This window comes from Labeo rohita, chromosome 11 (assembly GCF_022985175.1).
Source record: "Labeo rohita strain BAU-BD-2019 chromosome 11, IGBB_LRoh.1.0, whole genome shotgun sequence".
NCBI classification, from domain to species: domain Eukaryota; kingdom Metazoa; phylum Chordata; class Actinopteri; order Cypriniformes; family Cyprinidae; genus Labeo; species Labeo rohita.
Genome location: NC_066879.1, coordinates 28,121,846 through 28,147,521, shown reverse-complemented (window position 1 = coordinate 28,147,521; position 25,676 = coordinate 28,121,846). Strand labels below are relative to the sequence as shown.

At 36.7% G+C, this 25,676-nt stretch overlaps 1 protein-coding gene across 3 annotated transcripts in view; it reads right to left on the bottom strand.

The window, feature by feature from the left end:
• The window catches only part of srgap2 (SLIT-ROBO Rho GTPase activating protein 2), a 138,335-nt gene that overhangs the window by 71,019 nt on the left and 41,640 nt on the right, over positions 1 to 25,676 (bottom strand). For 2 of the 3 annotated variants that reach the window (XM_051122167.1, XM_051122169.1), the window contains exon 3: positions 8,394 to 8,586. In XM_051122167.1, the coding sequence (XP_050978124.1) occupies positions 8,394 to 8,586 (193 nt within the window). Of the gene's footprint in view, positions 1 to 8,393; positions 8,587 to 11,052; positions 11,187 to 25,676 lie in introns of those variants that run through there. The other variant, XM_051122168.1, reaches the window with a different exon arrangement.

Genomic DNA, 25,676 nt, shown 5'->3' with positions numbered 1-25,676 from the left:
GACGCTTCATCCGCAGGCGGTCCAGAAGATCTGGGAGGTCTTTGGCAAGGCGGAGGTCGACCTCTTCGCCTCAGAAGACAACTCTCACTGCCCAATGTACTATTCAAAGGACAGGGATGCGTTGGCCCACAATTGGCCCAACCTCCTCCTTTATGCTTTTCCCCCCGACATCCTTGATTCCTCAAGTACTCAAGCGAGTCAGGGAACAGAAACACAAACTCCTTCTGGTGGCCCCTCTCTGGAGAAACCAGCATTGGTTCTCAGAGCTGTGCCAGCTGCTCGTAGCAGCCCCCTGGCCCATTCCCCTGAGACAAGACCTCCTCTCTCAGGCGAACGGGACAATATGGCACCCCCAGCCCAAGCTGTGGGCCCTGCACCTCTGGTGTCTGGACGGGAGTCTATGAATCTCTCAGAGAGTGTTCTGAACACTATCTCTCAAGCTAGAGCTCCGTCTACAAGACGCCTCTTAAGTGGTCTGTCTTTTCCACCTGGTGCTCAACCTGCGGCGAAGACCCAGACTCCTGTGACATATCGGTGATATTGTCTTTTCTGCAAGAGCTGTTGGATAAGGGATGCTCCCCTTCCACGCTTAAGGTCTATGTGGCTGCTATAACGGCTTCTCATGCCCCGATAGCAGGCCAGCCAGTAGGCAGGAACAACTTGGTTGTTCGATTCTTGAAGGGATCCAGGAGGTTGAACCCTCCTCGTCCCCTCACTATCCCTACTTGGGACTCTCAACGGTCTTGAGGGCACTGAAGGGCCCTCCTTTCGAACCGTTACCGGGTTCAGATCTATGATCCCTGACGTTTAAAGCTGCTCTGCTGCTGGCTTTAGCATCAGTCAAGCGTATGGGAGATTTGCAGGCACTCTCTATGAGCCCCTCCTGTCTTGAGTTCGGACCAGGTGACTCTAAAGTCATCCTGAAACCGAGACATGGATATGTACCTAAAGTGCCCTCTACTCCCTTTCGGGCACAGGTGATTACGCTTTCTGCACTCCCTTCCTCAGAGGAGGATCAGGAGTTGAATTTACTCTGCCCGGTCAGGGCATTAAGGATGTACATTGAGCGGTCCGCCTCCTGCAGTCGGAACAGCTCTTTGTTTGCTTCGGTGGCCGCAATAAAGGACATCCGGTCACGAAGCAAAGACTTTCTAGATGGATAGTTGACACTATTACGCTAGCTTACTCCTCTTTGGGTCTGCAATGTCCCATCGGAGTATGTGCCCACGCGACCAAAGGCATGGCCTCCTCTTGGGCGTGGTCTAGCGGTGTATCCATTGCAGAAATTTGTGCGGCGGCCGGCTGGGCCACGCCGTCCACCTTCACTAGGTTCTACAACCTGGACATCTTCGCCTTACAGGCGAGGGTCCTTTCTGCATAATGGAGCTAGTCCTGTGCATGAGTGAGTTACATGTCGGACTAAGCAATGAGAGCGACTTCAGGCTGCGCCTGCAGGCTGAATTGATTTCACTGTACTCTAGGCCCCAAGGGGTGCCTGGGCAGAAGTCTATTAGTCGTTCCTCTACCATGGCACGGCGTGTATGGAACGGTTCCCATAGCGTCTAACGACGCAGTACAAGTGTAGTATCGAAAGGGAACGTACTCGGTTACTGTCGTAACCTTGGTTCCCTGAGATACGGGAACGAGTACTGCGTTACTGGCCGTGCCATGTCGCTGCACGACTTAGTCGTCACTTCAGTCGAAGTAACCTGAGGATCCTATGGCGAAACGGCCGCTTATATAGCCATACGGCCCCGCCCTTTCTGGCGGGCTTCGGCGGGCTTCGTCGCTTCGTTTCTCTGCACGATCCAATGTCCGTGCAGTTTCACTGCGTTATTGAAAAAAGGCTTCAGTCAAGGAGAAAAAAGGACTTTTTCCCATAGCGTCTAACGATGCAGTACTCGTTCCCGTATCTCAGGGAACCGAGGTTACGACAGTAACCGAGTACATTTTTTACAGATGTTACTGATTGATAATTAGCAAAAAATTATAGACCGATACGATTTACATTACTATTAAATGTGCATTTCTATGAGACAAAAAAGTTAAATTATTATTATTATTATTATCATCATCATTATCAGACAACCCAAACCTGTTGATTGGAAACTATATAACTCATTAGAACATGCAGAAAATATTTTTTCTATTTAGACTGGTTTCTACAACTTTCACAACTTTCTTTACGCATTACATAATCATGTTGGAAAGGTCATGCATGGTTAGTTCCTTGTCTGTGTACTGTATACTGTGTACTAAGACCCTTATTCCTCGGGTGGGATCGTGTAGAGCCCTTTGAAGCTGCACTGAAACTGCAATTTGGACCTTCAACCCGTTGATCCCCATCGACTGAAGAAAAAAAACATGAACATCTTGGGTGACGTGGGAGTGAGTAAATTATCAGGAAATTTTCTTTCTGTAAATGAACTTCTCATTTAAATTGTTATAATACTTCACACTTTTACAGTTTTTACTGTATGTTTAATCGAATCATGCATAGAGGGATTAACCTAGCAATATGCTAACATCAGAGTCTGCTGTAAACAGTGAAGAGTGACCGTGACTCAGTTTCATTTGGAAGGTACATGAGAAAGTGTTGAGGGGAATTTTTCACTCTGGTGAGAAGTGTTTTACAAGGCCTCAGTTTCTGTCCAGACATGATGCTGGGAAAACATCAGTCAAGCTAGTCAGAATAGAGAGGAAATGAAACTTGCCTTGCCTGCTTTCCCTTACCGTCACTCACTTATGAAGTACAGGCAAACACAGACAGACCAGACAGACTCACTTCCTCCAGTCAAACTAACCACCAAACTTCTCCCGGGAGGCATCGTGACACTGGATACTGTGAACAGGCAACATTACGACACTTGTATATGAAAGTTTAAAGTAGTGATCGACTGATATCGATTTTTTTATAACCGATACCGATTATTTGCATAATTATGTGCCTGAAAACCAATATGCAGAACTGATATTTATTTACTGTTATAAAGTAAATCAGTGACTGAGTGAAGTAAGTCCATACTTCACTTTGTTTTTTCCTCCTTCAGTCATCTTAAAAAGTGTTGAAAATTAGCAATCTTTCATGTTAAATTTAATCTTCATATTACAACAATAAAACATTTTATTTATAAAACGCATCAGTTGCAACACTAATAAGCTAAATAAATGTAGAATGTTTTCAAATTGAGAAAAAAAAATAAAGGACAGGAGTCATATCAACTTTGTTTTAAACTACAGTTTATAAGCTGTTGAATAGGCTACAGAGTGAAGAATTCACAGAATAATGTTATTTCACTGAATAATATTCTCTGAAATATTGGAATATAACAAACAAAACATTGTATTTTGTTGTATTTCTCAACTGGTATCAAAATTACTAATACTGTTTTCGTTGTTCTATTCTGAAATACCTGCTGACAGTGCGGTTTATCTATGCATTTACATAGAAGTATACTCGAACTGTGATCGCTGGCGAAGATGATGAATGATTTTCAAAGAGTTCAACGTCAACCCGGTGAGTGAACGGCAAAATGAAAGCGACTTCACGAGACAAATGATGACCATAGACAACAGAGAGAGAATTAAATTTAGTGCTCTTATTTTCAACATGCGCTCATTCATGGCTGTATTATTTAATTCATGCAAAGTTACGTTTTTTGGGACAGGACTTGATGGATTATTTTACGACACTGTGAGTTCGAGCTATTTCTTATGATGGTTTAAGCCTATACGTGACTCCGATTTCATGAGACTAATGAGCATACAACAGCGAAAAAATTAAATTCAGCGCTTTCATTTCCAACACGTGCTCATTCATTGCTGTATATTCAATTCAGGCAATTTATTGGGACAGGACTTGATGGACTAGCTTATGTGACTGTGAGTTCGTCTCTATTTCTTCTGACGGTTTAAGCCTATACATGACTCCGAATTCACGAGGCTAATGATGAGCATATAGACAAAAGATAGAGAATTCAGTTCAGTGCTTTCATTTCCAACATGTGCTCATTCATGGCTGTATATTTTTTAATTCAGGCAAAGTTACGTTTATTGGCACAGGACTTGACTAATTATTTTACGTGACTGTAAGTTTGTTTCTATTTCTTAGAGCCAAGCTGCATAAACTAGCTACATATCAGGCATTTATGTATCACATCTAATATGAGCATTAATGGCTGTTATATTAAATAAAGTTTACTAATTACAGCAAAGCAAGAAAGTAGGCTATGCTTTACCTTTGCACGCCGTAGTTGTCGGGTCTCCCCTCAGGCACGCTGCATGCGCGAAATTCTCACACCCACAAGATGGCGGCGTTTATCGGTGAACCGATATTACAAAACCGATAACCAATTATGGTAAAATGCTTAAATATCGGGAAAAAAAAATTGGTAAATCGATGTATCGGTCGATCTCTAGTTTAAAGTAGGCAAAGGGTTGTTCAACCTTAATTTTATGAAGCTACAAGAGTTTTCTTTGCACACAAAAAGTATTGCCATAGCTTCATAACATTACGGTTGAACCACTGATGTCACATGGACTATTTTAACAATGTCCTTACTACCTTTCTGGGCCTTGAACATGGTAGTTGCATCGTTGTCTATGCAAGGTCAGAAAGCTCTCAGGTGTTTTGGATCAGGTTGGAGCTAAACTCTGCAGGAAGGTGGCTCTCTGTGAGAGCCATGTCCATGGACTAAGAGATTAAGAGATTGGACTAAGTAACTCAAGACATTAGGAAGTGAGGTAGCACCATATGACAACATTTTAAAACACCTAAAATGACGAAACCACTATTGTCCATAGCCTTCTTCTCTCAACCACTTGGGGAGTTGAGAAGTAGTTTGTAGTGTAATCTTGGCTCAGCAGAGCAGACCATTAAGCATGTGACACATCACCGCTCCTCTGTGGCACCAGTGTTACCACCACCCTTCTTATTTGTCATGAGTCCAGACGTTGTGGTGAGTTTCAGTTGCTTCTTTGTATCAACTCATTCCATTTGTAGAAAATCAGGCATGCTAGAAATTAGGTCAGTACCACGGCGTGTTATCATTCCAGACCGCGTGTTTCTTAACCATGCTGTCCTTTCAGTGCCGGGTGACTCGTCATCGGGCCTCCCGCTGGCTTGCTGAACAAATGACGCACACTGTCATACCACACATAGAGGAGCCTTTTGACCCTTGACTGGTAGAACGGAAGGCATTGAGCTGAACTCTAGTATTTCAGGGATCTCCAAAAGATCCCCATAGATGCCCCTCAGTTTGTAGGTCGGTGCCTAATCGACAGCTACGTTCCTCTGAGGAGCGGGGCCAGAAAATACCTCACATTCCTTCGTGGCATCAACGTCCCAGATGTTGCCTTTTGCCTGTTAAACGTGCAGATGTTGGAGCTGGATTCCAGGGGCTCATGGGACCCACGGAGGGCAGGGTTTGGTATTTAGACTGGACGAGATTATGAGCCGATTAGAAAAATTGATCTCAGCAGGGGTCACTGTATCAGGGCAGACGTGAGTAGGGGTTACTGCAGACTTGGTGTTGTGAGGGGGTGTTCAGAGAAAGAGATGGTGCAATATGGGCCTAATGTTGAAGAAAAAAAATAGAGCTACGAGGATATCAGGAAACAAGCAGAAGTAATGACATTAAAATGAAGAAATGAATTTTGAGAGAGGAAATGCAAGCAAAAGAGAGCAAGAAGTCTTCTTAATGCTTAAGATTAGAAAAATATACCATATCATAAAATATGATGCATCTTCTTCTCATATTAGTTTTCACCTATCCATTAATCCATCCATCCATCCATTATTAGTTCATTTTTGCAAATTAATATTATCCAGTAATAATAATAACTTATTATTATTAATATTGTTAATTTCATTTATTGTTATTGATTATAATTAATTATACCTGTTTGCTTATTATTTAGTCATTTCTATATTTTTTCAAGATCATTTTTCCATTAAAAAATTGTTTATTTTTTTTAATACATTTAGACGATGGTTCAAATACAAAATAATTACAATTATAAATCTGTATTAATTAATATTAATATTAATATTAATAAGCTAATACTTGTACTATTACCATCCATTATTATTTGTTCATTTTGATAAATTTGCTTAATTAAAATGAAGATAACAGTTAAAACAAAAAAAGTATAAAAGTATAAATGTATTATCCAATAATAAACATCATGATTTTTTTTTCATAATTCATTATTCATATTAATATGGTTCATTTTAATTATTGTTATTGATAATTAATTATAACTGTTTGCTTATTATTTAATTATTTCTATTTTTCATAGTAATAATAATAATTATTATTATTAATGTTGTTAATTATTACGGCTTGCTTATTATTTAATTATTTATATATTTTTTCACAATCATTTTCCAAATATATATTGTTTTCCTCGATAAATTTAGATAATGCTTTAAACTAAATAATTACAATTATAAATGTGCATACATACATATATATATATACATATATACACACATATATACATATATATATATTATTGATTGATATTAATACATTCATATTTGTACTTATTTCATTAGTTCAGCATTTTCTGAATCATTTTTTATCATTTTTAATAAATGCGTTTAAAATGTAGATAATTCAAATAAAAAAAATGTTTGTTTTTTTGTTTTTTTTTCAGTCATTTCTACATCATTTTTTCAGAAAATGTCTAGATTATGATAATATTGTGGTGTACATCCACCAATTACACTAGACCATGTAGGTCTCCATTTGAAACCAAACCTCCACCAGAGTCTAAGGTACACAGGGGTCTCATGTGCACCATGGTTCGACAGGGCACAGAGCTGTCACACAAAACCGCTCTCAAAAAAAATTATTTACTATTGATTATTTCTAGAAGCTGTCAGAGAGCCATATGTTGACTTTCCCAGACTTGAAGCCTCCAGCACTCCAAACCATTATATCAGGAGCTGAAGAGTCAAGTGCAAATACAAAGAGCAAAATAACGTGAAAAGACAGAGAGTGAAAAAGGGAAGGAGCACAGAGAAGCACATGACAAGGTGGAAAATGAAAGAAACAATGAAATAAAGGAAAAGTTCAAGCACTGGAGATCCCCCATGTCAAAACAGTGCCTGGGGCAAAACCGCCACAAAGAAACCTGTCAAGGTACGCATACTAGACTCTGGAAAACAACTCAAACCCAGTTCAACCTATTTACACAGCAAGCATAAAAAGGATGACAATGTGTCACTGCAAACACGGACCGTTGGGAGTTACAAAACACCTTAATAAATGTTAACGCAAGCTAAATTTTGTGCTTTATAGCGGTCGGGAAGCTTGTTGACAGGAAAGACGTTATTAAGACTCATCACAAGTTGCTTCAATTAACAAGACATGCAGACTCTGTTATAATTCACACATAAGCCAGTGTAAGGAAGTAAACTTTAAACTTTGAGATTTGTTGTTCTTTGAGGATGAGGATACCACATCTTCACAAGATCAAACTGAATCCAAGCGTCTGACCACAGAGATCCGTTTAGACAATATATCACACTGATTAATAGGCTCTTCCGCAGCATATCCTGTCATAATGACTGCCGTGAGACACAAAGTCGGTATCGGGAAACCTGCATTCATTTAATGCCAGGTCTTCAGCATAATTGCCACTTGCCTTTCTACGCAACTAAGCTTTAAAAAGCCTGCTGTTTAACGTCTAGCTCCATGTATAAAAATGATATCAAGGCCATTCAAACGTTGCTAAACAACAAATTTAGCATTATAAGCTAATATAGTCAATCTGACAGGATAATATAAACATTTATATATTGAGTAAGAACATAAATGCTCCAATTTACTTGCTTTTTTCAATGTTACGCCACCTGTTACGGCGTAATAAGTTACTGCTACAGAATCAGGATCAAATATGGGTCACTGGAGCAGAACCAAGGACTTTGAAGAAAATACTTGACTTTATTCCATGATCAAAATCCCTGCTGCTATCTCATCAGAGATATGAGACAAGCCTCTTATAAAACAACAGAGTCTTGTGAAAGCCTCAAAGGACTTACTGTATTTACATGGTTTGAAGCTGGTTAATCATCATCCTGACAAACAAGGAGACTCTGTTTATGCCTGCATGTTGAAATATGACTGTTATGAGTTGTTATCAAAGATTTCAATGAATTTATCTTGAATAGGCCTGAAGGGAAGCGTTGACTGTATAATCACATGACCTTGGTGAGAGTTTACTCAACTGTCTCGACTTTCACTGCAAAACAGCTCTTATGTAATCAGAATAGGCCTGGAAAAACATATTGATTTCAAACCATGTCCAGGTAATGGCACGGATCACAAGACTATGATGTATCAGCAAAAACAGCTTGCTGGAAACAGAGCCAAATGTACTCTTACTTGAATTGAGGGTCCTTTGTGTAGCGCGTCTTGGCCAGGAACCTCTCGGCTAGTTTTTCTAGGTTGCGGGAGTAGTCCATTTCGATCTCGGCCTTCTTGCGGAAGAAGTCCTGCAGGTCCTGCAAGAGCTGCACGCGGAGCTCACATTGCTGGTCCAAACACTTAAGCTGCTCCACCAACTGGGCTCGGATCTCTGCCAATCAGAGGAGAAAAAGAAACAGTTATTACAGTACTTCACACTCTGGTTATGCATTCTAAAGGTGTTTAGAACCAATTGCACATTTTGTAAACTACTAAAAATCGCATATTAATGTATTTACACACTTAACCATACACTAACATTTGAAAGTTTGGTGTTGGTAAGAATTCTTGGAGTGTTTTTGAAAGAAGTCTCTCAGAGCAAAAATAACCACTCAGCAAAGGCCGTATGTATGGAAGCCTGTTTCCGCCACTGAATACAAAAAAAAAAAAAAAAAAAAATTGTAATTCTGGCTTTTTATCTAACAATTCTGACTTTTTTTCCTCACAATTGCAAGTTTACATCTCGCAATAAACCAGCATCTTACATAAACTCGCAGTTCTGACTTTATCAGTATTGCGTGATATAAACTAAATTCTGTCATTTTTCTCAGAATTGCAAGTTTATATCTCGCAATTGTGATTTTTTTTATTCTCAGAACTGCAAGTATATATCTCTGGAATTCTGAATTTATAACATGCATTTGCGAGTTATTAAGCCAGAGATGTGAGATATAAATTCACAATTCTGAGAACATATAATTTTTTCCCCTCAGAGTTGAACTGTGTAACTCGTTATTGTTGGTTTATATTTCACAATTCTGAGAAAAAAATCTGAATTGTGAGACAAAAAGTCACATTTGTGAGAATTTCTTGCAATTGCACGTTTATATCTTGCAATTCTGAGAAAAAGTCAGAATTGCGGGTTGTAATGAGGGCTTCATTAAGAGCATAGTCAGTCAAAGTAAAACAATGGCAAACAACGATATCTGAGGCAAGGCTAAAGAGTAATCCAGATAACAGGCAATTGTAAGGGCAGGCAGCAAACAACCAGAAACAAGGAAGCAGTCCAGGGTCAAAACACAGGCAGGACAAAACTAGAAAAACACAGGAACTAACACAGAAACTAGGAATATGCTAAAGAATAACAAACATTCAATACTCAGTCCTGTGTGTGTGTGTGTGTGTGTGTGTAGCTTAAATAGTCCTCCTGAAGGGAAATGGGAGGAGTCCGTAATTGGTTCCTAGGAAGGGGTTTCTGGGAAATGCAGTTTAATTAGAAACAGTCAGAGTGGTGATGGAGCACTCTGGTGGTAAGTGGGAGGAACGACAGGGATTGGATATATAACAATATCTCACAATTCGGAGAAAAAAAGTCAGAATTGCGAGACATACACTTGCATTTGTGAGAGTTTCTTGCAATTGAAAGTTTATATCCCGCTATTTTGACTTTATAACTCGCAATTGTGAGCTTATATCACACACTTCTGAGAAAAAAAGTCAGAATTACAATTACAATTACATGCAATTATGAGAAAAAATGTCAACATTGCAAGATGTAAACTCGCACTTGTGAGAAGAAAAGTCAAAATTCTAGGGTTAAAAATGCAAAATTACATTTTAAAAGTTTAGTTTTTCCTTTAGAACTCCATGTGGCAACATGTATGTAAAATATTCCTCACATTAAGCCACCAAAATGAAACTCAACAATGTATGAACAAAATATATAAGATATGTATGATATGTAAATTTTTTCCTGTAATTTTATAAATAAATGCAGCTAACTTTATGGGGAAATGCACAAAAAAATAAATTTTTATGCCTGGTAAACTCACCCCCTGTGGACAAGAGTTCATTTTGGACATTGTTTTGGAATAAAAACTCAATTAAAACACAAAAAAGTCTGCATATTTAATCTGGGATTGCTCACTAAAACATGATCATACTCTGGTCTAGGCACGAAAAAAATTCTTCATCCTCATTTCACAATCTAGTCTATGTGGCTCCAGTCTAGTTCCTCAAAACAAAGTCAAAAATAGCTGCCGGAGAGACATTTCAATCTACTATGCAAAAAAATACGTTGTAAAGAACAGATTTTATGACCATCATTAAGCAAATTACTGCATTAACATTAAAACGCTTCTCAAAAAACAGAAGAACAATGCATATGGTCAAAAGATCTCTACAGAGTTCCATCACACACACACACCCAATTGTTTATCCAAGCTTATCACTTTTCATTTCCGTTGCATCTCTCTCTGTCTCTCCTTCTCTCTGTCCAACATCCGCCAAGCACTCAAGCATGGCTCCAAATTAATTTACTCCGCTCAATCCCAACAGCCTATTGAAATATTGAATTATGATGTTTACGTGAGCTCTTGGGAAGTCTGGAACTATGGATAGACCTACTTGTCCTGCATACTAATTAAAAAAACATGATACGACACACCAGAGCCATCTAATTGAGCTGTTGTATTGCAGTTTAATTATTCAAAGCAATGCAGAGTCCTTCATCCAAACATGAAGAACTATAAACTAGCACCTGCAGAATCACATTTCATTTGATGTATTGGGTTAGCTGTCAAACCAGTGTCACGAGTGATGAGAAAACAACCTGAGAAGGTTCAAGAATCAACAATACCTTTGCATTTCCTGCTGTAAAGAAATCTGATGACTTTTGCCTCCATATGCTCTAACTATTCCAGCCCAGAGAAGAGAGGAGACCAGCGGGGTGTGACAGTCCAAGGGCTATGATACCCAGCTGTCCCGACTCTATTGTGCTTTTGCGCTGAGAGCACACTTTCACTCTGACATCACACAAAAGTGGGATTTCCACAGCCTCTAGTGTCTCAGTGAAGTCAAACACAACAAAGTTCACTCCAGTGCATCCTAAAACTTCACGACTGGGCTTTTCCCACTTCATGTGACTCATTGTGATGATTTTTACGTGACTGTATCATAATGCAGCCCTCGTCTATGAAAATAACTACTTGGGCCTCGTTCCTGACATGCCAACATGTGTCAATACCACTGACACATGTAATTTTCTGCCCTCCGTATGATTTATGATCATAGGATATGAGTCAGCGCCACATCAAAATGGCTCAGCTCTCAAAGGGAGCCCTGTAATTTTAACAAAAGGCAAAGCGTTTCCAAACACGCAGAGACACAGCATGGTCAATGAGCCAGAAAGGCCTACATGGGCTTAATAATGCAAATATGAGCTCATTGTTTCATTTTTATTGAGATAAATACAGACACAAATTAAACCGAGGGTAAATACACTAGCTGATAAATCCACAAAAACAGCTGTTTTCAAACTGGGGGAAAAAATTAATGAATGAATAAAATAAAAAAATAAAAAGGTAAAAAATAATTAAATAAATAAAATAAAGTAAAATAAATTAAAAAAGGTAATATAAAATGAAATTAAAATTAAAATAAAATTCAATTAAAAGTAAAATAAAACAGAGTAAAATTATATTAAAAATAAAGTAAAATTAAAATAAAACAAAATAAAGTAAAAGAAAAAAAAGAAGTTAAATAAAAAGTAAAGTAAAATTAAGTAAGATAGAATAAAATAAATGCAATTAAATTAAGTAAAATAAAATAAAAATAAAGCAATATTAAAGCTTAAAAAGTAAAAAAAAAATAAATAAAAACTAAAGTAAAATAAAATAAAGTAAAATTAAAAGGTAAAATAAAGTAAAAATGAAAAAAGTAAAATGAAAACTAAAATAAAATAAAATAAAATAAAATAAAATAAAATAAAATAAAATAAACTCAAACTATATTTGACAATATTCCTGTTTTTGTTTCTAAATACTTATTTTAAATACTGGTCGGACCATAATTTTTCTATTTTATGGTACTGTAATTTATCAAATGATATCCAAATGATGGAGAAGACCATGATGACTAGCATTTATCTAGACATGTGGTGTAGACAAGCATTTTTGGCATTTTAAAGATTCACGTGTCTAGATCACAGATGTAGAGTGATAGTGATGTTTTTATGGCTGAATATGTGTTCATTCATGTCTATGTACAAACCAAACCCACTTAGCTGTCAAAACTTTAGCCCTTGATTGGTTAGGTGAAGAGCATTAAGCCAGCAGGGCTGTGTGGGCTAGGGAAAAAAAAAACTAAAGCATAGATCTAATGACACCACAAAGCAAGACTCCACTGGAAAAGTAAAAAAGTAATATCAAAGTATAACCCTGAACAGTTCATGCTAAATGCAATACAAGCTACAACAAGCACCACAACTGATTGATCAGTCGGAATATATATGATATTCACTCCTCTTTATGTAGAGATTTGAGAAGAGCAGTAAATGCCATCCCTGTCATCAACAGCAGGAAGTGTATAATCTAACCACACTCATAAGGAAACTCAAGTCAGATGTTCTGCATTTGTCTCAGGGGCTCATAAAATGTTTCCTAAGTCTGAGAAACACTTTGCTACCAATTCTCTAGCCATCCTGCTGTTCTACATCTTCTGGAAGATCTTTTAAAGTAGTCTGAGTGGGAAAGAACTAACATATACACAGTTACAGAAATCACTGAAAAGCTAAATAAATAAATAAAGTTATTTTAAACCTCTTTTTTGCTCCATATCCACCTCTGCAGACACACTGAACACATTTTGTTGAACAATATGAATTATTAATTAATAAAAAAAAAGCTTTTCAAGCCTCTTAAAAACTTGCACTCCAGCCTTTTTGTGTATTTTTTTTTGAAGAATTCTGTATATATAATATATTTAAAATATGCATTTGTAGTTTATATAAATTATAGTTTATATAAATTAATTTAATAGTGTAAACTTTTTTCATTTAAATTTTTAATTATATATATATATATAATTATATATATATATATATATATACGTGTATATATATACACACACACACATGTTGTGTTTACATGTTTTATGGGGACATTCCATAGGCGTAATGGTTTTTATACTGTAGAAACCGTATTTTCTATCGCCCTACACCTACCCTACACCTAAACCTAGCCCTCACAGGAGACTGTGCACACTTTTACTTTCTCAAAAAAACTCATTCTGCATGATTTATAAGCCTGTTTCCTCATGGGGACCTCACAAATGTCCCCACAAGGTCAAAATTTACTGGTATTACTATCCTTGTGGGGACATTTGGTCCCCATAACGTGATGAATACCAGGTACACACACACACACACACACACACACACACACACACAGCACAGTACAACAGAATAAGTACATTCTACACAAGAGAGGAAGCAGAGGTTTTACTTCTGCAGCTGCCACAAAAAAGCGACTCTTGCCTTACTGTAATTCTAACTACTTCAGTTGAAGAAGGAGTACTTCTTTTTTTCCTCTAAATCAACAAACAAGGACAACTGACTTTGATTCAAATAGCCTGTTTGATTGAGTATCATTAGTTGAGCATGTCATAAACATTAAAGCGACACAAAAGATTAAACGATCTCAGAGCAATCAGACAGCAGTGACCCTTGCCTCCTTGAGTGTGCATTTGCTGAACAAGCATTAAATAATGATCTAATTTCATGGCTACAAGGCAGTCTTTGCGACACAGCTGTTGGTGAGCACGCTGCAAAGCGCTGCCTGGGACCTTCATTATAGGACAGAACCAAACATAGTTTTGAGTAATACCTGCTGCTCCCCAAACAACAATAATCAAAGCTACCTGCTGAGATATCTACTCCGTCAGGGTATTACACAGCCATGCATTATTGATTCTGCTGCCTCTAACTAGAAGGAAAGGCAGGAGTGAGCAAAACAGATTGACCGACAAGCTGGCACTGGACAAAAGACTGAAAGATAATCTTGGGGAGACAAACACTGCATGCTGAATGACATATGGATCAATAACAAATCAGAGAGACCACAAAAAAGAATAGCATAAATGTGAACAACATCACAATGAAAAAGATAAAATAAATAAATAAATAAATAACAAATAATAATATTATTATTGTGTACATGTGTGTGTACTGTTTATATTTGTTATGTATATATAAATACACACACATGCATGCATATATTTAAGAATATACCATGTTCATATATTGAAATATTTCTAAATAATATCAATTATATGAATATAAATATATATATGTAAATATTTTTAAAATATTGAAAATATTTAATAGCAAAGCAAAATAAAGTAAAATAAAATAAATAAAATCAAACAACATAAAGTAAAATAAAATTAAAAAAAGTAAAATAAAAAGTAAAATAAATAAAATGTCATTAAATGTCAAACTACTACTAAAATATGTATATATACATAAGGATTCTCTTAAAATATTGACATAAAATCCATCTAAAATCTTTGTACCCACTCACAATTTTCAAATAAACTAAAACACAATTAAATAAGGCAAAATAAAGTAAAGAAAAAAAAATACAATAAAAATGTAAGTAAAATAACAAGATAAAACAAAATAAAAAAGTCAAACTACTAATAAAATAAAAAAGAATGTATATATTTTTTTTAATTCAGAAATAGAAATATGCTGTGTTAATATTATATTTATCCTATATATATATATATATATATATATATATATATATAAAGAATTTTTATTCTGAAATAGAAATATATTATATTAATATTATATTATATTTTTATCTAAAACAATATTTAAAAGAATTTATATAAGGTTAATATTAAATATATTTAATATAAGCATCTATCTATTTACCTATCTATCTATGGTGTTCAAAAATATTTTAAATAGGAGTGCTCCGATTGATCGGCTACCGATCATTATCGGCTGATAATGGCTTGGGGATGTTTGATCGGCGGTCTCTAAAAAGGCCGATCTCATAAATCGATCTAAAGCTGATGACCCGCCTCATTTAATAACTTATAAAGTCATTTGAAAACCTTATATGAGACGTAATTTCACAAACAGCACGCGTGAATGACCGCGCGCTCTCTCTCTTTCAAAAGTGCGCAAATGGCTTCCAATCACCACATCGCGTCTGACTATAAGCGAGCACAGGAATTGTTACTTGCACAATAGAATCAGTGTCGCATCTTCGCTAAAGTTTGTAAACTGCATTTCTTTTTAATTCTTTCCAGTGTTTAACCATTCAGCGGTCGCGCGCTCTCCTGGAGACTGGGCGCTCGTACACTGCGTACAGGCATAACGCCACGTTCACATACCTCTGTTTGCAGTGCGTTTCAGAAGCGGTGCGTCTGCAGCAATCTGTAGATCGTTTGCACACGGAGTCTGTGCCGCACGTGCAGAATTAAAGTGACAGCGCATTGTTTGTGGTAAATTTGCTGAAAAATATTTCCAATAACAATGTTTGGATTCGAAATCAAAATAATAAATAAATGTGTTTGTGGAAATCAGACTTGTGCTGTGTGTAAGCTATTGTGCAATAATTGCACAACTCTAAAAACAAAAATGCACTGCATGATCAAATATTTATGTGAGATAAATATATATTTTAAAAAAAAGTCTAAAAAATGCTGCCCTCCACCACTCAAACTCCCCTCTATCAAAAAAAAAAAAAAAAAACATTAGGCCCTGAATAAGTGTTTAAAAATCCTGATTAGAGTATCTCTATAAATAATTCTACATGATTAATAGGAGGCTTTAAAAAGATCGGTATCGGTGATCGGATCGGCAGATATAGCTTCCTGTGATCGGCAATCGGTGATCGGCCTCAAAAATGCTGATCTGAGCACCTCTAATTTTAAATATAAAACATACTAAATAAGTATCTCTCTCTCTCTCTCTCTCTCTCTCTCTCTATATATATATATATATATATATATATATATACACATATATACACATATATACATTTATTACGCAAAACACCGCACAAATAATCTGAATTGACTTCATAAGAACTACGGTATAACTGCATTTATCAGGTGTCTGTAATCTGATGGTCCTGTCTCTCCAAGGCCAAATCAATCCTCCTCCCCTCTTCATCCCAGCTGTCACTTTGCTCATTTCCCTGAGAGCATCTCAGCCGGCTCCCCTAAAAACCCCACCCCAAATCTGTCATATCTCATTACAAGCCCTGGCTAAGGGCTCCAAACTCCAGGCTTGTCGCCAGAGCTTTAAAAGCAAGGAGATAGAAATCACCAGGAGGTAGACGGCAAGACTGCTGTCCTCAAAACCAGAGGCAACGCTCAAAGTTGGTGAACGCTGGGGTGCCATGGTGACTAAGCAGATGAGATTAGTGTTCATAGAGCCACTCAGAAACCTCAACAAGCTCGAGGAAAACACTAACAGAAAGAGCAAGACAGGTTAACGCGTTGTGCACGTGAAACCAACACAAACAGCTCAGGAAGTCAGTTGTTTTGACATTAGTCATCTTCACAAGGTTGTTAAGTAGATGTCTGAGGTATTCACCGGCAGGCAGACACTCTGACGCATTCAGAAAATCGTAAAATTAAAGACTAAATACTTTCCTTCTCATGTGCTTCGCCTTTTATATCACAGGAGACGAGCAAAGCTCTTAACAAGTTTCAATCTGTCAGGAAAGATAGGAAATCATATTTAATTGAGACGTTTCTTAGCATTTTTCATCAATGGATTTTAAAAACTGTTAATATAATTCTGTTAATAGACTAAATATAGCTGCTTTAAGTATTTAGACACTTAACACACATTTAAGATAAAAGATTTTCAATTTGAATTAAAATTCATAAACAGCCAACAAATCATACTAGCTTTTGTATCACAGCTGGGGTGTGAGAAGGAAGATTCACTCATTTGTGTGTTTCTGAAAAAGAGCATTGTGCAGGTCTGAGCCGTGCTATTGTTTTCGAAACTTTTATGGGATAAAATCAAAAAAAAAAAAAAGACGCAAATCTGAAAGGGGCCAGTTGTTTCCAGGAGGCGGGTTTGATGGCGTACACTACTTGCGTCACCAGAGGCAGCTTGAAGGAAACCATCCATTCATCAGAGCAAACAGGAAGCGAAAAGGAGCTGACAGGAAGTCAGTTTGTGCAGCCGGCTATACAGAGAGAGAACTCCACAATGCAAGAAGAATTAGTCTAAGACTCTTGGGAGAATGGGAAGAACAGCTGGCTGGGATGAGGCCCTGCACGTGAGCACCTGAGCTACAGTTTGAGGCCAACTAAAAGCCCAAATTACAGTTAACGTCAAAGAAAAGAATTGTTAGTCACTTTAGGTACAGTCCCCATTTTGCTGCGTCCATCATTTTATGACATACATTAGTTCTAGACATGCCGAACATAATCCTCAAATGAAAGATGCATTCTTCATTGAAGAACGGAGGGAATAGGAAATGGGGAGTGAGAGAATCGAAAGAAGTAGTAATTTGGCAGATTTTACATCACACATTAACTAAAATTTCCCTCATCGCATGGTGAATTTCCCCACTGTTTAAGACCCAATGACATGAAAGTGAGGTTGCAGTCTCTTTAAACTGGTGTAGCCTAATAAAAAGGGAAAGTTCACTGAGATACACTACCAGTCAAATGTTTTTGAACAGTAAGATTATCAATGTTTAAAGAAGTCTCTTCTGCTCACCAAGCCTGCATTTATTTGATGCAAAGTACAGCAAAAACTAAACTGTACCGAAATATTTTTACTATTTAAAATAACTGTTTTCTATTTGAATACATTTTAAAATGTTTATTCCTGTGTTTTCAAAGCTGAATTTTTAGCATTATTACTCCAGTCACACGATCTTTCAGAAATCATTCTAATATTCTGATTTGCTGCTCAAAAAACATGTACTATTATTATTATGTTGAAAACAGCTGAGTAGATTTTTTAGGTTTCTTTGATGAATATAAAGCTATAATCTATAAAAAAATATATATATACTGACTCTAAGCGTTTGAATGAAGTTTTTATTTCAGATAAAATTCAATTTTTCAGTCAGTTCCTCATTGATTGTGATGTTATCGTCCAGCTTAGTTCAGTTCAAATAGTATTTGCACAATCAAGTCGACAATATTGCCAGAAATAAGTGTTCCCAACTAAGCAAGCCAGAGGCGACAATGACAATGAACCAAAACTCCATCTGTGACAGAAATGGAGAAAAAAACCTTGGTATAAATAGTGCTTGTTAAGCCATTTCATAGTGTCTTTAAATACTTGAAGGCACATAATGACTGGATACATCAGTCTGGTGATTAAACAAAATCAGGAAATAGAAAATTAAAAGAGGAGGAGGAAAATTACTTCAGTCACAAAGCTTCAAACTAATGAATTAAATGACTGAATAATACTTCTAGTGCATTATGAGACCATTGTACGCTGAATATCATTATACTGATAAGGGAGAGTTTCATGTATGATTAGTTTCTTTGTGAGGACCATTCCAAAGATCTAATGGTGTGTAGGGAGACTGAGGAAGGGGAAGAAGAGAGAAAGGCACATGAATGACATCATACTGACACACCAGCACCGACTACACCAATGAACATCAGAATGAATAGATAAAAAGGGACACGCTCCCATTAGAGAGCAGCTGTCAGGACAAAATAAACATCTCTTCGGTTGAACAAAGAAGGAGGAAGTGTGTGATGGTGTGTGTGTGACATCAGGCTCAAAAATAAACTCAAGCTGACAGAACATTATCATAGCCATCATTCTCACCAATTTCCATAATCAAACCCGTTACTGTGGAAACCACGTCGTACGTGCACGTTGAGGGATGTGACATTGAAAAATCAAAACCTCTTGCTGAACTCCCTCGATTAATCTCTGAAACATTTAAAGGAGATAATTGCTTTATGATGGTGACCCATATTTCCTCCTCCCCGGCTAGCCTATTTCAGTGTGAATCAGGAAACCCAGCGTGGGTTTTCCTTGAGGAGAGACTGTTGGGAAAAGGCTCCGTCTACACAGCTGACGTTACTCCACGAGAGCCAATGGGGTGGAAAAACTGTTGTCACCTACTCATCCGTACAAAATAAGGATAGTTTACACATGCACACACATTTAGTAGGATCTCTTGAAAAACCTTTAGAAGAAGAATAATGGAAACAAAAAACAAGATGGCGGAAACAAAGGAAGGTACAGTTGAGGTCAAAAGTTTACACCCCCCCTTCAGCATCATTAAAATGTTAATTATTTTACCAAAATAAGAAGGATCATACAAAATGCATGTTATTGTTTATTTAGTACTGACCTGAAATGTATAATTCCATAACGATAATTATCACGATATAATTTTCCTCGATAAAACGATATGAAGAGTTTAATATAATTTTTATGCGCCAAAAGCTGAACTAAACAGGACCGTTTATTCGCTCGGACCACAGTTCAAACAGCCGCGCTGCGTGAGCTCACTGGAAAAGTTGCATTTATCTCAATGCGGCGCGGACGCCCCTGGAAAAACCGAGCGCGTCGCAACCGCGTCGCTTCCGTTATGAGCGCAGCTGCCACGCGCCTACATTTGAAACGAACTTGAGCGTGCAAAAGTCGCGATATGTGAACGGCTCCGTCACGCGAGCACTGAACAGCGCTGTGAGATCCAGTGTGAAACACTTGAATTCATTGATGAACACAAATGACTATGTGATTCAAACTAGTTTAAAGCTGTGTGCAACGAGACAGATAGCTTTTCAATCTACACATCGCCATCATTTACCATAGATTTACTGTAGTAACACTCACTGCACCATGGTATTGTGGCAGCAATGTGGGATATTCACACTGAATTTTATTACAGGAGTAATGGTATATAATTATAGTATGTATGTATTTGTGATTAAGCTATAGTATTTGTGCATTTATATGGAATGTTTTTAGACTACCGTTTTTCATACAAATAGGCTACCTATAAAACCATGTAGTTATATTTTTACCATGGTATTGAGGTACCATTATATGGGGTTAGAATCGTTGCATAATTCCAAATAAATACATTATGATCCACAAATAAATGTAAAGCGATTGACAAAAACAAAGCATATTCACAAAATAAATAGAATGAGATCCACAAATAAATCTTAGAGTTCCACAAACATGAATTATATTCACAAGTAAAAAAATTAGAATTGCAAATAAAAAACATACTCACAAATATTTTTTTTTATTTTACAAACACAACTTTGCCCGGCATTTATATGTGAATCGCGTACTGTGCATTTGTAGATCGCTGCGCGTATTTGTGGATTGCTTTCTGTGCATTTGTGGATCGCAGCGCATATTTGTGGATTGCTCTCTGTGCATTTGTAAATCGCTGCGCGTATTTGTGGATTTTGAAACATTTCAAGCGTCAAGACGCACACTGATCCACAAATGCATGGACTCCACCCACCTTCTACTTAAGCCAATCAGATACCGGCCACGTGGGGCTGACTAATCGTTGCATGTTCTCGCTCCAACCAATCACGTTTTGCCTTACAATCAGTGCAGGACCAGCCGTAATTCAGGACAATTAACCAGTCTCTTCAAAATGGACGACCGACTAGGACAGTGGTGCCCATCACAGCATTATTGTAATAATATCTAAAATAAAACAAGTAATGTTATGTGTAATGTAATCAGTGTTTCATGTATCACTGAGTCGATGCGTGTTTTCACCGTGAGTGTGTTTAGCAAACTGATATTCTACGGTGACCGGGAGGGGAGGTCTTCGGTTCACTTAGTTTTGGCGTGGCCACGACATATAAACTCGTGAGAACGTGATAATATAACACAGCCACGAGATATTAATTTGTGGGAACGTGATATTACATCGTGGCCACGAGAACGTTTTGTCGAGGTAACGACATACTTATGCCACGACTTCTTATGTTGAGGGAACGACATATTTTTCTTGTGGACACGAGTTTATTGCATAAACAAACCTGCGTGACTATAGCAACCCGGGATTATCAGAGATGGATTCATTATTATTTTATTTTGAATTAATAAATTATTATATTAATTATTGATTATTTTATTGTTTTATAATATAAATTATTATATTGCACGCAATGTAAACAGCATTCATATTAAGTTTATAATGAATAAACGTTACCTAAAGTAGTCTAAATAACATAGGCATACAAGAAAACATTTTTACCCATCCCTCAATCGTCTTCAAAATATTTGTATATTATTATTAGGCCATTATTATCACCATCATCTTCATCAACATCATTATTATTAGCCTATTATTATATTTTTATATTTTCCCTTCATTTCGATCTTACATAACGTTCTTATTATTAATAATAATAAGAAGAAGAAGAAGAAGAATATACAAATATTAAATTAAATGTTTCATGTTAGTAAAAATGTTTTAAACAACTCTGATAATCCCAGGTTGCTATAGTCACGAAGGTTTGTTTATGCATGAGAAAAATATGCCGTTCCCTCATCATAATAAGACGTGGCCACGAGAAATGGATGTCGTTCCCTCAACATAGCATCTGGAGACCACGACATCGTTACCTCGACAAAACGATCTCGTGGCCACGACATAATATGACGTTCCCACAAATTAATATCTCGTGGCTGTGTTATATTATCACGTTCTCACGAGTTTATATATCGTGGCCACGCCAAAACTAAGTGAACCGAAGACCTCCCCTCCCGGTCACCGTAGAATATCAGTTTGCTAAACACACTCACGGTGAAAACACGCATCGACTCAGTGATACATGAAACACTGATTACATTACACATAACATTACTTGTTTTATTTTAGATATTATTACAATAATGCTGTGATGAGCACCACTGTCCTAGTCGTCCATTTTGAAGAGGTTAATTGTCCTGAATTACGGCTGGTCCTGCACTGATTGTAAGGCAAAACGTGATTGGTTGGAGCGAGAACATGCAACGATTGGTCAGCCCCACGTGGCCGGTATCTGATTGGCTTAAGTAGAAGGTGGGTGGAGTCCATGCATTTGTGGATCAGTGTGCGTCTTGACGCTTGAAATGTTTCAAAATTCACAAATACGCGCAGCGATTTACAAATGCACAGAGAGCAATCCACAAATATGCGCTGCGATCCACAAATGCACAGAAAACAATCCACAAATATGCGCAGCGATCTACAAATGCACAGTACGCGATTCACATATAAATGCCGGGCAAAGTTGTGTTTGTAAAATAAAAAAAAATATTTGTGAGTATGTTTTTTATTTGCAATTCTAATTTTTTTACTTGTGAATATAATTCATGTTTGTGGAACTCTAAGATTTATTTGTGGATCTCATTCTATTTATTTTGTGAATATGCTTTGTTTTTGTCAATCGCTTTACATTTATTTGTGGATCATAATGTATTTATTTGGAATTATGCAACGATTCTAACCCCATACCATTATGTGTGGATTTAACTGTTCATCATGATTTCAAATGTTTGCTTGCTACAACCAGTGCTTAATTTAAAAAAAATGTGAACATAAACTATCTGCAAAGTTGTGAAGCCGAAAGTGCACGATAAATAAAGTTATTGTCTGTCAAAAAAAAAAAAAAAAAGAGTCGGCTCACATCTGCCTGAACAAGTCATCAGGCATTCGAATCTTTTTCTGTTACGGCCATATGTCACAAAGTAACACATTTGCATAATGTCCGCCCACATTCTACGTCGCGAACAACTTGCCCGCCCACAAACAGTAACATTTCATGTGGTTTACGTCACATGGAAATTTACACGTACATTATACAGAAGACGCTGTATCCTATGCTGTGAGTATATATATTCACAGCATAGGACTTTTGGAAGTGAATATATATATTTATATTCACTTCCAAAAGATGATGAATCTACAAAGATTATATTTTCTAGCGATCGTTCAAAATACCTAATTGTGTATGTTATGTTGTGTAACAACCCTGCATGTCAGAAAGGTAATATTTATGAGTTGATGCACAATTGATGCAGAATCTTGACAGTAAATTTGTTGAAATTAATTAAATGTTTTTTTCCCCATTTATAATGAAACTAATTCCATCTACAAATGAGCATTATTACAATATCATATATATGGATTCAGTTTACAACACTTGATGCACATTTTTATTAATTATTTTGTAAATGTAGAGTGAAAAATACTGCTGTATTTTTGGTAGAAAAGGTACATTCCTGGCTTGCTTTGAAAAAAAGAAAATTTAATGCACCTAAACTTGTAAATACAATCTTTCGAGGAAGACTTGAACACATCCTTATCTCCAGTTCTAATTAAACCCATATAAACCTGCTAATCTCGGTTTTAGGATTTACTAGAAACTTACAAGCAAGTGTGTTGGATAGTGCCACACTAGTGTCTCTCCAGGAGCAAGATTGAACACTTCTGCCCAAAGACACTTAATCTGTAAGATGTTAACTTTTACAAACAAATTAATGAGTTAATGAGTTTTACCGCTTGGGTATTTTTTATATTTGGGTGAACTATCACAGCCAGTTTTGCATAGTATCTAAGGAGATCAGTTCTCCATTTGATGGCACAGGTTCAGGGCATTCCACCAAAGCTCCAATGAAAACATCTGGGGGATGGAGGGTGGTTCTTCTTGCCCAGTAAGTTTTGTCAGGAATGGACCAAAGGAGAGTACGCCCAGCGGGGTGAAATTCCTGCCATAAAGCCCAGCTCTGTACAAGAGGGGAATGGATGTTAACCTACTTCAGGCTTCTACGGCCCACCTTGGAATCGCTCAGTAGGTCATGTTATACTACACGAAGAGAGAGGAAGTGAGTGTGTGAAAAAGGCAAAGAAAGATGGCTAAAAAAGAAAAATGTTCTCATCAACACTAGCAGATTCCATTTCCTAGTCTAGTCTTGTTTACGGAGGCCTCAGGCCAGACTTGCTCTGGGCATGAGTGGAAGGGAAATTCTTTGGCTGTTAGAAAAACAGGAGTCAACCGTTACTCCGCTCTACAAACCGGTGCGACAATGCCTGCCGCAAACTTTACTTTCTCAAGGTTGAAATTCCTTCAGTGTCACTGTCCTCAATCATGCAGCATTGACTTTTATGATCTAATGCCAGGGACTCTGGCTGGACTACTCCAATTAGTGATTGGCGTATGGTTCGGTTAACACTTTCAGCAGTCCATTTACAAACGTTGACTACTGAAGAGCAAATTATTAGGAAGTCATAGGGTTCATTTAACGACTCATGTGCTTGACTGGCTCAATGAGACTGCATTTAAGGTAAGAAGAGGCTTATAGTCAAGTTCATCCAAAGTTAAACTGCTTTTTAAAAATCACTATCCCCTTTGCAAATATTGCTGTAACCTTTATTACATTAACGATGTTGACCATAATTAAATGAGTGCATTAACTACTGGTATGCTTTTAGGAAGGCTGTGTTACTTACATCAGCAGCAAAAGCAAAGCTTTTTACTAAACAGCTGTTTAGTTTTTGGTTAACACTCAAACATACTACATTTCAGTAATATTTTAAAATATTATTACAATTCAAAACTACATAAAAAAGTTTGTAGACAAACTTTAAGTTGGCTTGAAAAAGCCTAGCCAGAAAGTTTGAAGTAGTTTTAAATGCTTGAAAACCAGCTAAAACCAGTTGATTTAGCAAATAACAACAGCTAAAAACCATTTAATTATGTTTATTTTATTTTATTTTTTTGGAAAGCCCTGATCTAAAATATTTTCAATCTATAATATTGTAAAAATATTATTACAATTTAAAATAACAGTTTTTTAAATTTTATTTTAATATAGTTTAAAATCTGTTGCTCAAGAAATATTATTTTATTTATTTATTTATTTTATTTTTGATTAATAAAAGCTCCAAAGAACAGCATTTATTTGAAATAGTCTTTACTGTTACTTTTGATTAATGTAATGCATTCTTCTAAACTGCAATCTTACTGACCCCAAACTTCCGTACAGTAGTGTATAAAACATTCCTGTTAGGAAAAATCAAAAGGAAGTATCATAGATTCCTGACAAGAAGCAAAAAAAAAAAAACTTAAAATCCCCGTTTCATATCTTTCTTTGAAGTTTTTGAACTTCTGTTGTGACAGCAGCCAAACAGGCTTTGAAATCACTCAGCACAGCTAGATGAGTGGCATCCGCATACTGAACCACATTTTCTTACACAAGTTCTCATTAAATTTATTTTGCTATCTGTAACATCACTGGAGGAGAAGCACAACCAATTAGCTCAGCAGATGATGGGTTGCTTAATAGACAGAGAATAAGAGATGAAATGTTATTTCACAAGCTGCTGTATTTTTCTCTCAGATTTCTTTCCCTTCTGCCATTTCATCAGAATATATTCTTATTTATCACAAAACTAAATGAGAGACAATGCATTATTGGTGTCTGGTCCACTGCAT